General features: G+C 67.4%; 1 protein-coding gene across 5 annotated transcripts; it reads right to left on the bottom strand.

Annotated features, from left to right (window-relative positions):
* Positions 1-8: 8 nt before the first annotated feature.
* On the bottom strand, positions 9-13214 carry EGFL7 (EGF like domain multiple 7). 5 transcript variants are annotated; one of them, XM_027104264.1, is made up of 10 exons: positions 9475-9509; positions 7953-8030; positions 3989-4110; positions 3627-3743; positions 2574-2689; positions 2267-2362; positions 1969-2133; positions 1320-1384; positions 584-746; positions 240-377 (listed from the first exon to the last, which is right to left on the bottom strand). In XM_027104264.1, the coding sequence occupies exons 3-10, from the start codon at positions 4066-4068 to the stop codon at positions 355-357; spliced, it is 825 nt and encodes a 274-aa protein (XP_026960065.1). In that variant the 5' UTR covers positions 4069-4110; positions 7953-8030; positions 9475-9509; the 3' UTR covers positions 240-354. The 5 variants fall into 5 exon arrangements, with proteins under 5 accessions (XP_026960061.1, XP_026960060.1, XP_026960063.1 ...); XM_027104260.1 differs by lacking the exons at positions 584-746; positions 9475-9509 and adding an exon at positions 13014-13214 and having other exon boundaries at positions 9-377; XM_027104259.1 differs by lacking the exon at positions 584-746 and having other exon boundaries at positions 9-377.
* Positions 13215-13946: the final 732 nt, after the last annotated feature.

Below are 13946 nucleotides of genomic sequence, written 5' to 3' on the forward strand. Positions count from 1 at the left end.
ACAGCGGCTCAAGTCTTATTTTATTCTGATGATGATCAGGGCTGCCTGGTGAGCAGCACAGGGGCCAGGCCCTGGGCAGGAAGCCCTCGTACCTTCCTCAGCCGTGGGCCCACCAGGCCCCCAGAGCCGGCTGCGGGGGCGCAGGGGTCTGGCCGGGCTCTGCTCACAAGGCCAGAGTGCTGGCTGGGCTGGGGCTGGATTCGCACAGGAGGGCCCGCACTGCCCCCTCCCCACGCGGGGCAGCGGGGGGGCCTTCCTGGTGGGAGAGGTGGCAGGGCAGGGCCCAGGGCAGGGCAGGGTGGGGCCGGTGTCCTCGGACTCTTGGTGGCCAGAGCGGGGGCCTGGGTCGGACTGTCACACCTCCTTCTTGCAAGAACCTATGGGTGGAAGGGGTGGGGCTGGGGTCAGCAGTGTCCGTTCCCCACCAGCCTCCGGCCCAGCCAGATCTGCCCGCTTGGCCTGTGGCTGCCCCTCCCTGCGCCCTCTGGCCTCTCTGGGCAGGAGATGGCCCCAGCCTCGGGGGTCCTAGGCTACCAGAGGGGGACTCTGTGGGTGGGGAGGTCACAGGGACCACGGCACTCACAGGAGCCCAGCTGCTCCTCCAGGAAGGAGATCTGCTCGCTCAGAGAGTCAATGCGGTCCAGCTGCCGGAGGGAGTGGGCCAGGAGGCTGCCCGGGTCCGGGAGCCCGTGCTCCAGGGCCCGCGAGGCCAGGCTGTGAAGCGGGGTCAGCACGAGCTGCAGCTTCTATGGGGCAGGCGGAGGGCCCGGTGGAGAAGGGCCTGTGTGACCCTGGGCCAGCCCCTCACCCTCCCTGTTCCACAAGGATTGAAGGACAATAGGGTGGCCAGCAAGGGCACCGCCAACCCCCAGACTCAGTTCTAGCTGCAGGGCCCTGGACGTCCACCAGAGTGAGCTTCTGCGCCAGGAGACCGGGGCAGGGGGCGGCACAGACGGATGTCACACAGGCCAGCCCGGCCAATGGTCCCTGAGGCCTGGGACCCCTGGTTGGAGGAGCTAGGAGGGGTGGGCAGGGGTTGCTGAGGGGTCTCGGGCCAAGGACCCTGCGGAAAGGCCGCAGGGGCACTCTGTCCCTGCAGGGACAAAGGCGGGGGTGGGCTGGGCCGAGTCCTCGCTCTCTGTGGGGCCCCGCCCCCTCCTGTACTGGCATCCCAGACACCGTCCGCTGCCCCTGCCCAGCATGGCGCCCAGGCCAAGGGCACCCTAGGCTGTCAGCAGCGGGGAAGCCTCCCGCCCAGGGCTCCCCCACTGAGCCCTGCCCCCATGCTGAGGCCCCCGGGTACCCCGCCCAGCCCTCACCTGCTCCAGCACGTCCACCCTTGACTGAAGCCTCTGCATTTCCTCCTTCACCTCACTGCCCACTCCTGGGGAGAGCCGGGTGCCGAGTCAGGGGGGCCGGGCTCGCATCCCGACGCGGGGCCTCCAGCCTCTGCTCCAGGTGTGGGGCGCAGCCCCAGGCACCGGGTTCCTGCCCCAGCTGTTGTGGCGAGTCCTCCCCCAACCTTGGGTCCTGGCCGTCCACCAAGGCCATCCTCCTGGTCCGGAAGGTGGCTCTGGGCAGACGCAGCCTCACCCCGCCCGCCCCTCGGTGCTGGGGTCCCCGTCATGCTGAGGGGCTCTGGGCTGAGGTCCATGCCGCACTCTCGCTCTCGGTGCCGGGCTGCCAACGGCGCATTATTACTCACGGTACGAGTTTGAAGTGTCACAGCGCGTACCAAAAGTAATAATGTCCCGTCACCAGCGGAGGGAGGTGCTGTGTCTCCAGGCTGCCCAGGCAGGGACACATGGGCGCCTTCTTCCACTCCGGGCTGAGTTGAGGCCCTCCCCGCGGTCCCCGTGGGAAGCCACCACCCATCCACCCTCCAGTGCGCCCGTCACCCCCACCACCTCGGGCCCTCCCTGCCCACCCCCCAGGCGCATCAGCAAGGGGGGCAAGCGGGGAGTTTACCTGTCGCGGGGTTCGGGGCCACCCTGGGGGCCCCTCTCCCGGGCAGGCAGAGTGCCCCGTCCACAGATGGGCTGTGCCCCTCTCGGCACTGACACCAATAACTGCCCGCGGTATTGACACAGCGCTGGGGACAGCCGCCCCTTCCAGCCCTGCACTCATCCACATCTGTGGGAAAGGGCTGTCAGGCAGGGGCGCCCACCCTGAGCCCCCTCGAGACCCACCCATCGGTGGGCTACCCAGGACACACAGGAGGTGCCCGGAGGCCCCCTCCCCTCTGGGAGGGTGGAACCAGCCTCACCTGTCTGGCAGGTGTCGCCCTGCCATCCTGCAGGGCAGTGACAGCGGCCGGGCTGGACACAGCTCCCCCCATTCTGGCATGGTGGCTGGCATATTGCTGCGGGTGGGTGGGGAGGCCTGTCACCAACTCAGGAGGGTCCCCAGGGCCCCGCAGGGGTGGCAGCCAAGGAAGGGGTGCCGTGCCGGAGATGCTCATTCAGGTTTTGAGAGACAAGCAGCTGGTGCTTGGCCCCGGATCTGGAGAGCGGGAGGGACCGCTCCCTCGCTGGGTTCTACTTAAACTGACCCCAGGCGCCAGGGGCCCGTACCTGCTGCACAGGACCCGGGCAGCCCGCTGGTCCTCTTCCAGCCGGGGCAGCAGGCATAGCGAGGCCGGGCGGGGGCCAGCCCAGGGCTGCGGCGGTAGGCAGTCCTGTAGAGGGTCCTGCGGGATGGGTGGGGGCAGCTCAGAGGGGTGGTGGGTCTCCTGGGCCCCGGCCGGGGCTTCCCCAGCCGCTGGCCTTCCAGGCTGGCTCCGTCCCCGTGCCCTCCAGAACCACAGGAGCCGTCTCCCCCAGCATGGACAAGGTCACCCAGGTGTGCCCCCAGAGGTCCTTTCCCCCAGGGATGGTACCTCTCACAGCACAGGCCACCTCCCCGGCCCAACCTGCTGTGCTGAGCAGGACCCCGAGGCCTGGGAGGAAGCCCGGCTGAGCCTGGCGTGGAGCAGAGGTGGCACTGCGGGGGAGAGCCTCCTGTTCTAGGGGTGGGGATCTAGGCCCTGAGGGGAGGGGCTTGCCACACCGTCTCCCATCCCCGACTAGGGAGGTCTTCAAGCACCTCAGAAAACAAAATCTTTTAAAGCCACATTCCCACAGCGGAGAACCAGAGAGGCACGCCCCTCACACTGGCACAGGCTGGGGCGTCCTAGGTGTTGGGGGCGGCAGGACCTCCATCTGTAACTGCCGGGGGCTGCCACGGGGAGAGGGTGCCCACTGGAGCCCCAAGGGCAGGGCCAGGACGAGGAAGCTTTCAGGGAGCCACGCGGGTAGGAGACTGCAGCCAGCGATGCTGGGTGGGGGTGGGAGCGCCCCCAAAGTGGAGGGGAGCAGACAGGGTGGGTGAGCCCCCTAAAATGAGGGTGGGGAGAGGATGCGCCAGATGCCCTCGTAGCAGCTGATACTTGAGGTCACAGCGGTAGCTTCCTGAGTCGGGACTGCCCAGGTTACAACAGGTGTCAGTCTCCGCCACCCACTCAGACGTGGCCTCGGCGAGTCCCTTCCCTGCTCTGGGCCTCAGTTTCCCTTCTGGGGCGCACTGCCCTCCCAGCCCCAGGGCTTGTGCGTGGCAGATGGGGCCCTGCGGCGGCAGGCGGCGCTCACCGGTAGGTGCTGCAGGCTCGGTACCCATCGCAGGTGGTGAGGAAGGGCTGGTACACACGCTGCACAAAGGACTCGGACACGGGGCCCCTGGGAGCCCCGATGACACACACCCTGCGGCTATGGGGTGATGGGGGCCAGAAAGTCAGTGGGGGGGCTCCCAGGGCTGTGACCCAGCCCCAGAACCCAAGGGAGCCGGAAAGCGGGGAAGGGGTTTCCCAGTGTCACCATGGGAAAGACCATCGGCAGGAGCCACAGGGAAGCCTCGGCTCCGCAAACACCGGGGGCTGCCCTGGGGAGGGGCCGAGGGCTCCCCGCCGCACACCCCCACCTCCCGAGCGCCCAGAGGCCGCGCCCTGGCTCACCCAGGCCGGTAGACGTGCTCGGTGCCACCCGCCGCCAGCACCAGGAACCAGAGCAGGAGCAGCTCCTGGGAGCCCCACATGGCCTGTGTTTCCGGATGGAATGGCCTTCTCCTCAGGATGGCCTGAAGTGCAAAGCACAACCCTGGAAGTCCCTCTGCAGACCCCGCCTCGAGCCCGTGCCCCTCGTGGAGACTGTCCTCTTGGTTCCGTGACACCCGCCCAGCTCACCCACTTTGTTGGGACCTCTCACCGCAGCGGCAGAGCCTCCACGGGCGGTGTCAGCTCTCCCCGCCCCCATCCCACCTGGACAGGGAGGCCGGCCCCTCACCAGCCACATACAGCCCGCCCAGGGGCCACAGAAGGGCCACGACATCCGGGGTCTGGGAACAGAAGCTGAAGCCCTTGCCTGGGGAGAGGGACACCTGGGCAGCGCTGGGCTTGGTCAAGTTCACTGGGGAAGGTGGGGGCCCAGGGCGGGCATCTGGACTACGTCTCCGTCCCCTGGCTGGGTTGGTGCCCTTCCCACAGGGCAGGGCTTGTACTCCCCGCCTCAGTCTGCAATTGGGGTGTTAGTGGCGGGGCGGAACCCCCCCCCAGCTGGCTGTGCCCTTGTGGCCTTCAGTGACCTCACGTGCCAGACGGGGAGCCAGCCGTGGTGGCTTGGGGGTCCACTGGGGTGCAGGTGCCCAGCAGGCAGGGGCCACTATGGTCCTCCTCAGGGTGGGGCCGGGGCCTGCACTTAAGAGGGGGGTCACTCCCCTGCCGGGGACTAAACCGCTAGTGCAGACAGCCTCCAGGGCTCCCAAGACAGTGGCCCTACTAGGCACCCAGATGGTGGGGGGACTGGAGCAGCCCCCCCACACGCCAGTGGAGCCGATCACCGTTCCTGCCCTGGCTGTGGATGGGAGCCGGGGAGGCCCAGAGAGGGATTCCCGGGAGCCCCCAGCCGGGAACTGATGGTCTGTGGCAAGCCCAGGGGACGGGGGCGGGGCTGCTATCTGTGTGCACAGCCAGGGGTCTGGGGAGCTGGGAGCTCTCTGCTCCCATGCTCCGGGCGCCCCATCTGAGGTTTCCCCCAGGTGGGCTGAGCCTGGCCCTGCAGGCCCCCCCCCGCCGCCGCCCGCGCGAAGGAAAGGGCACAGGAAGGAGATGAACTGGTGTGTGTGGTGGGGCGGGGAGCAGAGGCTGGGTACAGTCACCTCCCTCTCTGGGACTCTGGGACTCACTTTCCTCAAAGACACCACTAGGGTCTCGGAGGCCCCTCCTCTGGCTCCTCTGGTTTACGGTCAGTCCCTAAACCACCATGAGCATCACTGAGCCCCAGATGCCCGCCCAGGCCGACCCAGAGGGAGGCGATGCCACGCCTGGTCCACGCGCGGGTTCAGCTGGGTGTTCGGGCCATGCTCTTCCCACGGCACCACGCGGCCCTGGGCTGGGCAGGAAGGCAGCTGCACGAAGGCTTTCCTGCACCTCCTGTTCTCTGTCACGGGCCTGAGAGGGGAGGGCTGGGTGGCCGAGCAGGCAGAGGCTGCAGCGGGCAGCTGAGGTGTTGGACTTAGTTTTGGGGCGGCGGGGGGGTGCTTCTTAGCTGTTTCTGGGCAGGGACATGTCCTGCCAGTCAGAGTTGGCTCGGAAGATGAACTCTGGGGGGAGCGCACTGTTAGACAGCGGGCCTGGTGGCGGTCCAGGCAAGAATTGAAATGGTGGGGACAGGTGGTCCTGCGGAGTGGGCCCTGGGAAGGCAGAGGTGGGCCGGGGGGCTGGCAGGGCTGGGCAGGGGCCTCCGGGTTCCGCACACCCTGAGCTCTCCCACGCCGGCCACCTGGAGGGCGGGGCATCTCATGCAAATGTGACTGTCCTCCGCAAACACCCACCCCAAGCACCTCCCCAACCTATCGGAAGCTGGTTAGAAAGGAAATCGTGCTTTTTAAAAGAAGAGAGTTGATTTTTGAAAGTCACGCTTTTCCCCTAGGCCAGAGGAAGCCGATGGCGCTGACCAGCCTGTGCTGGGCTGGCAGAATCCCATTTCCCTTTGGTGTTACAGCCCTGCTGGGGCGGGGAGCCCGGGCAGGGCGCTCTGTGGTACCTCCAGAACGATAAGCAATAAAGTCCCATCCCCTCTGTCTGCACGAGCCCTGCCACCACCTTCCCTCCCACCTGCCCCGGGCTGCCGCCTCGCTGACCCCACCCGGGGAGACAGTCGTTAGAGGGAGGGGCCTGACTCCACCGCAGGGCGATAGCCCTGGTTCCCCCTTCCACCGTGAGGGGTGCTTTGGACGTTTGGATGGGCGGGGGTGGATGCGGAGAGGCGGAGTGAGATTACAAGACTGATTCCCTGGGGGTGCGCCCTCTCCACCGCCCACCCCACGTCTCCCCTTCCCCCTGCACGGCCGGCTCCGTGGAGAGTGGGAGCGAGGGTGGAGTGACACGTCCCCCCGCTCCGCCACCGCAGGGTACCGCTGGCCTGGGCTGCGGGGTCCGGGGCCCGCGAGGCTCTGAGTCAGGCCCTGGGGGAGCCGCAGGGCCCGGATAGGGGGATGAGGGGCTGCGGCGCCCCACCCCTCCCCCGCCCGGGCCCACCCGCGCGGCCCGGCCCGGGTCACCTGTCACCAGCAGGGGGCGCCCTTTCCCAAGGCCGCTGGGCCCATTCTCCGGACCCAGCCGCGAGATCCGGGGCCGGGCTGGGGTTCGGGTGCCCGCGCGGCAGAGCCCGGCGCTCCCGGCCCGCTCACCTTTGGGCTCCCCGCGGTCGCCCTGCGTCGCCCCCCAGCTCCGCGCGCGGCGAGGCCCCCGCCCCCAGCCCGAACGTTGAACAGACCCCCGCCCGCGGCCGTCCCCGCGTCCCCAGCCGGGCGCCCCGCTCGCTCCACACTCACCGCCCGATCTGGGGCGCGCACGCGCCGCTGTCGCCACCGCGCAGAGGGGCCCCGGCCCCGCCCGCCCCCCCACCCCGGCCCCGCCCCCCCCCGCCCGCCCCCGGCCCGCCCCCCCCCCGGGTGGGCTCCGAACGCCCGCCCGCCCCCATTGCGCAGGTTGGGAAACTGAGGCCCCGCGGCGGACGGCGCCCCGGGGGCCGTGCAGTGAGTCAGCTGGAACCGGGTCTCCTGACGCACTACCCGCCTCCGAGCGCTACTGCCCCTCCCAGCCGGCTCCCGAGGACGCAGGGCTGAGCCAGCAGCCAGGTGCCCGGAGGCCGCATGGGGAGCCCGCGCTGGCCGCGGGTAGCTAGCTCTCGACTCCCCTAGGCTGAGCGCCGACTCCCGGGGATGGCCATAGCCCCCGGGTGGCCAGCTCCCTAGGCACCGGGGGCTGGCTAAAGCTGACCGCTGCCCTGCAGCCACACGTGGGGTGGACGTCAGTGATCCCCCGGCTCATAGCCGGGACTTCCAGAGATCATACAGGTGGGGGTGGGGCTCGGCAGAGCGCCGCCGGGTCCTAGGTGCAACACCGAGCCTCCCTCCCAGCCAGTGTGCCAGGTTAGGGGGTCTGCCGGGCTCCCACCTGGTGCCCCCTTTGTTCAGGACAGTTGGGACCACCCCTGAGTGCTCTTCAGGCCTCCAAGGAGTCCCTCAAGTGCATGGGCACCACTGGGGGCTCCTGGGCCAGTCACCTCTCCTCTCCTCTCCAGGCTCCCTCTCCACATTTACAGCATGGGGTAAAGAAGCCCCATGTGGTGGAGTGGCCAGCAGTGCCCAAGAGACAGCAGCCGGCACAGCTGGAGCCAGGTGCCCCAGCCCCTCCTCCCCTGGGGAGCCCTCACATCTGCACCAGCGTGTTACAGCCGTTAGTGCGCGTGACACCCTGGGCCCGCGCCTCTCGGCACTTTCTGCCCTGGAACTGGAGCCCAGGCCCTGTTCGCCTAAGTGCGTGCGTGTGTGTGTGCGCGCGCGTGCACACGTGTAAACCGTGCCCGGGCCCAGCCAGGCCCCCTGCTGCTGCCCAGAGCATCACCTGTGGCACTCACCTGGAGAAGCAGTCTCCCTCATGCCCCAGACACTGGTGGCAGCGGTGGGGGCTGCCCTTTCCCCTCCTGTGCCGGGGTCTGCGGATCAGAGACACGGTGTGGGTTAGCGCACAGCCTTGGTCACCGTGACATCCAGGGGCTGGGGAGGGGGACGGGGCCGGCCTCCATGTGGCTGTGGGAGCTTGGCCTGCACTTGGACTACAGATCCCCACCCCTCTGATGGCCAGAGAGGAACGGGCCTTTCAGGCCTGCCCACACCCTGTTGCCCGGGGGTCCTGAGTCCTGGGATGGAAAGCTCTGCAAAGCCCGGGGTGCTGGGAGGGCATCCTGCAGGTTCATGGGGAGGGGGGCCTTCAGCTCGGGGGGCGTCCGGATCAGGCCTACTTTGGTGCACAGGAGGTAAAGGAAGGGAGGGGACACAGGAGGCTGGACAGGAGCCCCTTCCTGGACCAGGGGCCCCTGGAAGCCCCTGGAAGATGACCTGAGGGTGGCTGGGTGGCGGGGGCTGGGATAACTGTGAAGTGGGGGGTGGTCCCTGGCGTGGCGGTGTCTCTCCCCCCACCCCCAACCCAAGCAGGCAGCCCCAGGCAGTAGAGAGTTAAGGGCCAGGCCCAGGGGCACTGGAGGGAGAGTTGCCCTGCCCTGTTCCCTGCCCCCATCCAGTCCCTGAAGCTGGTCACTTGACCCTTTGACCTCAGGCCTGGGCAGAAAGGGGCCTGGCGAGCTGCGTGGCTGGTCCTTGCTCCGCTGCTAAGCTGGGAGGACCGTCAGCACCTGCTTTCTTATCTGGAAAGTGGGTGTTTGTCACACAGACTGCTGGGGTGGACGTGACAACAAGACTGTCAGAGGCCAGGAAGGGCCCTGCCGCTCGGGGACCTGGGCTGCTCTGGGTGGGGGGCTCCCCTAGGCTGCAAGGGGAGCCAAGAGAGCACCCGCACTGTGCCACACCAAGCTGTCCCCCGCCCGCCCCCGGCCAGCGCAGCAGAAGAGGGGCTCCTCCTGGGGCTGTGCTCAGTGCCCCCCACTGGCATGGCTCCTCCTGGCTCTAGATTTCGCTTTGGGGTTCCCACCCCTCCCCGGCGCCCCTCCCCGACACCCTCGGGGTGCTCTCCCACCCTTGGGGGACGATGCCCTCGGGACACGCAGGTCACAGAGAAGAGGGGCCTTACTGCCAACCCCGGGGGCTTCCCTGGGAAATCAGAGCGGGCGCGGGAGGGCGTGCGAGGCGCAGCGAGGCCGCCGCGCTGGCTTCTCCGGCCAGGGCTCACAGCAGCTGCTGGGCTGCCCAGCGTAAGCGTCAGTGTCGGGCAGGCCAGACTGGCATCCAGACTGTGCCACCCCCAGCGGGTGCCCTTGGCCAAGGTGAGGATGGCACTGATGGGGGCATGATGCGGTGGCCCCGGCTAGTGGAGTGCAGACCCTCGGTGCTCAGCCCGCAGGTGCCCGCAGTCCACAGAGCCCTCAGAGGGGCGCTCGCCCTGCTCTCCCCCCTCCCTGCCCTCCAAGGCCGCCCCTGCCCTACCTGGTGCCGCCCCGGGGCTGGCTCGGCCATGGCCACCACTGCTGCTCCCTCAGGCCAGGGCTGGGCCCTACCCCTCGCCGGCCGCCTTGAGGCAACTCCCGAGGCCGCCTGCCTGTCCTGTCGGAGGCCTCCGTCTTGGCCATGGGGACGGTGGACTCGGGGCAGGGAGGCTCCTCCCGGAGCGAGGAAGGGCGGCTTTTTATGCTCCGTCCCCGTGTAAATCGGGGTTGGGATGGGCCCTTCCCAGCCGGACTTCCTGTGTGTGCTGTCCGCTGATAACGGGGATCTGTCAGTGAACAAACAGGAGGCCGAGGGGCGGTGGGGGGCCGCCGAGGGAGGGCCTGGGCCCAGCGGCGGGGGCAGGGGTGGGGGAGCTCTCCCCAGGGACCAGGCTCTAATCCTGAAGCAGCCAGAGACGGTGCTCGGGCCCAGCTGCAGCCTGGCTGGTGACGCTGGGGCCCAGCTGGGCCCAGTGTGTGACAGAGGACGTGGCTGGCACACAGGGCCCTCCCAGGGCCGTGGGTCCACCAAGCTGGTGGGACCACATTAGTGCGGCTCCATGGAGGGGGCCGTTCTTCCTGTGACCCCCAGGGCGTGCACCTGCACCCCCGGGTGTGTGTGCCAGGGCCCGGGGGTGGGAGCGGCCAGAAGAGAGCTGGGGATGGGGCAGGAGGCTGGGTGGGCTGAGAACAGCCCGCTCTGTGAGTCCCTGGGGCCTAGAGTGGCCATGGTGGGGGGTGACGGAGAGGGGCAGACGTCAGCTCAGAGGCTCAGGCCTTCTCTAGGAATGGGGCGGTGGGCCCCCTACTCCTGGGCGTGTGCAAGCATGGGCGAAAGCCCCCAGTCCTACTTCCAGGACCCTCTTCAGAGGAGGGCAAAGCGCGTTCCCAGGCCCCCTCTCCTCCCTTGGCTTCCAGAGGCTGAGGGGGGCCTCTAGGTGGCCAAAGGGGGTGCTCCTTCAGACCCTCCAGGTGGTCCAGCCCTCCAGCTCAGACCCGCAATTTCCTCATTTAGGCGGTGCTGGGGACCCGCAGGCTGAGCACCTGTTGCTGCGATGCTAGTTGGCTGGGTGCCCAAAGGGCAGCTACTGAGGACACACCTGGCTGAGTGCTCTGAGTGAGCAGCGCCCCCCAAACCCCATTGTCCTCGGGTCTGAGCCCTGCTCCGGGGTCAGCACTCGCCCACCCACAGGTGGGACCCTCTCCGACTCTCTGGCCTTGAGCATCTCTACTCAGCCCTACCTCCCTCTGGCCCCACCCAAATGGATTTCCCGGCCAAGAGGGAGGCCGGAGCAGCTTGGGAAATTCCACACCCAACCCCCCACGCCCCCGAATGCCTCCGAGAGCAGGAGGGAAGTCTGCCCGCCCTTCTGGTGGGTCTCAGTGGTCAGCAGGGACTGCTCCCTTCCCCGCCCCCATAGGAGGGTCTCTTGCAGGCATGAGGCTGGGGTCAGCCAGGGCCTTCACTTCTCCGGGCCTCAGTTTCCCCATCTATCCCATGGGGCCAAGAGAGCTGCCAGCGAGTGAGGTGGCGGTGACGGCTGACAAGGCTCCGGGCTGTCAAGTGTTGCCGGATTGAGCGCAAGGAGGTCTGGGGGCGCTCATCCCCCATCTCTTCCGCTCCAACCCACGTGGCCCACTCTCGGCCCCATGGCTCTCCCACCTGAGGGTACATCTGTCCAGAAGGGTTAGGGTTCCCAACCATACACTGAGTGTGTCCTGCTGAGTGTACTTTCGAGAGTGTAGGGGCCAGGTTAGGCTTTGCTCCCACCAAGGAGGTGACCCTCTGCCCACATCACAAAGACCCTAACCCTAACCCTAACCCTAACCCTAACCCTATCCCTAACCCTAACCCTAACCCTAACCCCTAACCCTAACCCTAACCCTAACCCTAAACCTAACCCTAAACCCTAACCCTAACCCTCTAACCCTAACCCTAACCCTAACCCTAACCCTAACCCTAACCCCTAACCCTAACCCTAACCCTAACCCCTAACCCTAACCCTAACCCTAACCCTAACCCTAACCCTAACCCTAACCCCTAACCCTAACCCTAACCCCTAACCCCTAACCCCTAACCCTAACCCCTAACCCCTAACCCTAACCCTAACCCCTAACCCCTAACCCCTAACCCTAACCCCTAACCCTACCCCTAACCCTACCCCTAACCCTAACCCCAGGCCCAGGGATCTGCTCTGTGCCCCTGGGTGGAAGACACAGCAGACATCAGGGTTGGCTGGGCCCCGCCCCTTCTGTGTATGGATGCGGAGACTGAGGCCCAGGGAGGAAAGGGACTCACCTCAGGTGAGCAGGAACAGATCAGGACAGAAGCTGGCCCCTTTCTCTCTTTTCTCAGTGAGCCCCCAGTTCCTCCTGTGCCCCCACTCCAGGGGCAGACCTATCCCTGCCAGGGGACGGGCTGAGGTTGGGAGTAGCTAATTAGCCAACTTTGTGTAACGGTTAATGGGCCACCCCTCCCTCTAAAGCATGAGCCTGTTAGGGAACTTTCTGGAAGGATGCCCAGAGCACAGAGACAGAATGGTGGGTTGAATGGTGGAATTACAGGTATGGGGAAGGCAGATCCCGGGTCCTCCACATCCCAGCCTTCCCTGCCCTGGCTCCGCCGCTGCTGCCCACTGGTTCTGGGACCCCCACTGCTCTGTGACCCCCTCCCGACAAGCTCTGCCCTCCCACAGCCCCTCCTGGGCCGAGACCAGAACCAGGGCAAGGAAAGGAGGCTTTGCCTCCACACGCCAGCCTGGCCCGGCCTGTCGCCTAAAACCCCACGGTGCCCTCCGCTCTCAGGTCCCGGAGCCTCAGAGCCTGACGCGGGAGACGCGCTAGGGTCCTGCTCTAACCCACCGCAGGTCCGGCGCCGGGAGGGTCTGCACAGGAGGGTGGGCTGGTGCTGGCTGGCACCCCCTCAGACTCCAGGAGGGTCTTGGGGTCCGGCAGAGGGGTCACGGGTGCTTCCTGCCCCATGGGCCCCCTTCCCAGGTGCTGGGGTGGGTGGAGCTCACTCTGTGGTCCAGGCTGGAGGGGGAGTCTACCTGGGGTGGGCCAGGACTACCCCCATCCTCAAGGAGGCCCCCCTGCCGCCCCCAGCCCGCCCGACCCTGGCGTCTGTTCGAGATCGTCCAGCACGCCACCACAGCAGGAGTCAGTTTGGGAAGGAGTTGGCGCCTCCCCTGAGGGCAGGGCAGACTCCCCTCTGGCCGGCTACCCCTACCCCACAGGCCCAGCGTGGAGGCGGCCACCTGGTGGGATTGGTCAGCGACCTCCAGGCCGTCCACACCTGGGTGGCTCAGAGACCCGAACCCGGAGCCTTGCTGGCCTTGGGTGTGGCGTCCAAGGCAGGGCCCCAGTGGGGTCGGGAAGCTGGTGTTCTGGTCCCAGCTTTGGCTCGCACGGCTGGAGCCTCTGGCCACAGCAGGCCTCAGTTTCCCCATCTGCCCCACCGTCAGTAGGTGAGGTGGCGCTGCCTCCCAGCCTGCCTGCAGGCGTGCTGCGGTTGACTGAAGGTGAGTCGTGTTGCCTTACCTTCCCAGAGTGTGCTGGTCAGGCCGGGGGCATGGTGGGGGCGGCCAGGGTCTCCTGGTCCTCCTGGGACCTTCCTGGGAACCCTCACCGCCAGGCTTTTGGCCTCCACAGGCCCAGGAGTGGATGGACCAAGCCCCCAGCAGAGGCCAGCGTGGGCATCTGAGGCAGCCTGAGGGGTGCCGGGCGCGGCGTGTGAGCCGGGCTGCAGGAGGGAAGGCGCAGCGGACAGAGCAGGGGAGAGATGGGGCTTCCTGTTTATCCCCTGGAGTGGCCCGCTGGCCTCGGGGACAGGATGGCTCTGTCAGCCAGATTCACGCCAGATGCGGCTGACCCTTCATCAAGGGACGCGTGCGCTCGGTCCAGTGACCCGTCCCCAGTGGGGCTGGAAGGCAGCTCGCCTTCCCCTGGGGCCAGTGAGCTGTCTCCAGTGCTGGGCCAGGTCCCAAAGGGAGCCAGAGGTCCCACAGGGAGAATGGGGTCTGTCCAGCAGCTGGGGGTCTTCATCTCCCCCCCAACCGCCCTGACTCCCGCCTTGCACATCTGTTAGAAGTGCCCATGGCCGTGCGGTGTGTGGCGTACGCACGTCTTACCCTTGAGCTGATGCAGCTGAGGCTCACGAGGGAAGATGGTCATCTAAGGTCGGCTGGCGGGAAATGGAAGCTCTGGTCGTGGAGCCCAGGGGTGCCTGGGCAGCAGGAGGCCCTCGGGGGACCCTTGGCCTCTTCTCCTTGCTGTTCCCCATCCTCCCTCCCTGGGGACCACCCATGCAGCCGTCACAACCTTTCTGCTGCTCAGGCGGAGGCCCAGAACACGTCCTTCACCGCCCCCCGGCCTCGGTTCCCCGAGGGTCTCCATGGGCTCTGCCACTGACCCATCCTGGTCACCACACTTCCTGGGAGAGTCATGAAACCAACCACTGCCCAACATTTCTCC

Source organism: Aethalodelphis obliquidens, unplaced genomic scaffold, assembly GCF_003676395.1.
Source record: "Aethalodelphis obliquidens isolate GAN/ISIS:26980383/991018 unplaced genomic scaffold, ASM367639v1 scaffold7, whole genome shotgun sequence".
NCBI lineage: Eukaryota > Metazoa > Chordata > Mammalia > Artiodactyla > Delphinidae > Aethalodelphis > Aethalodelphis obliquidens.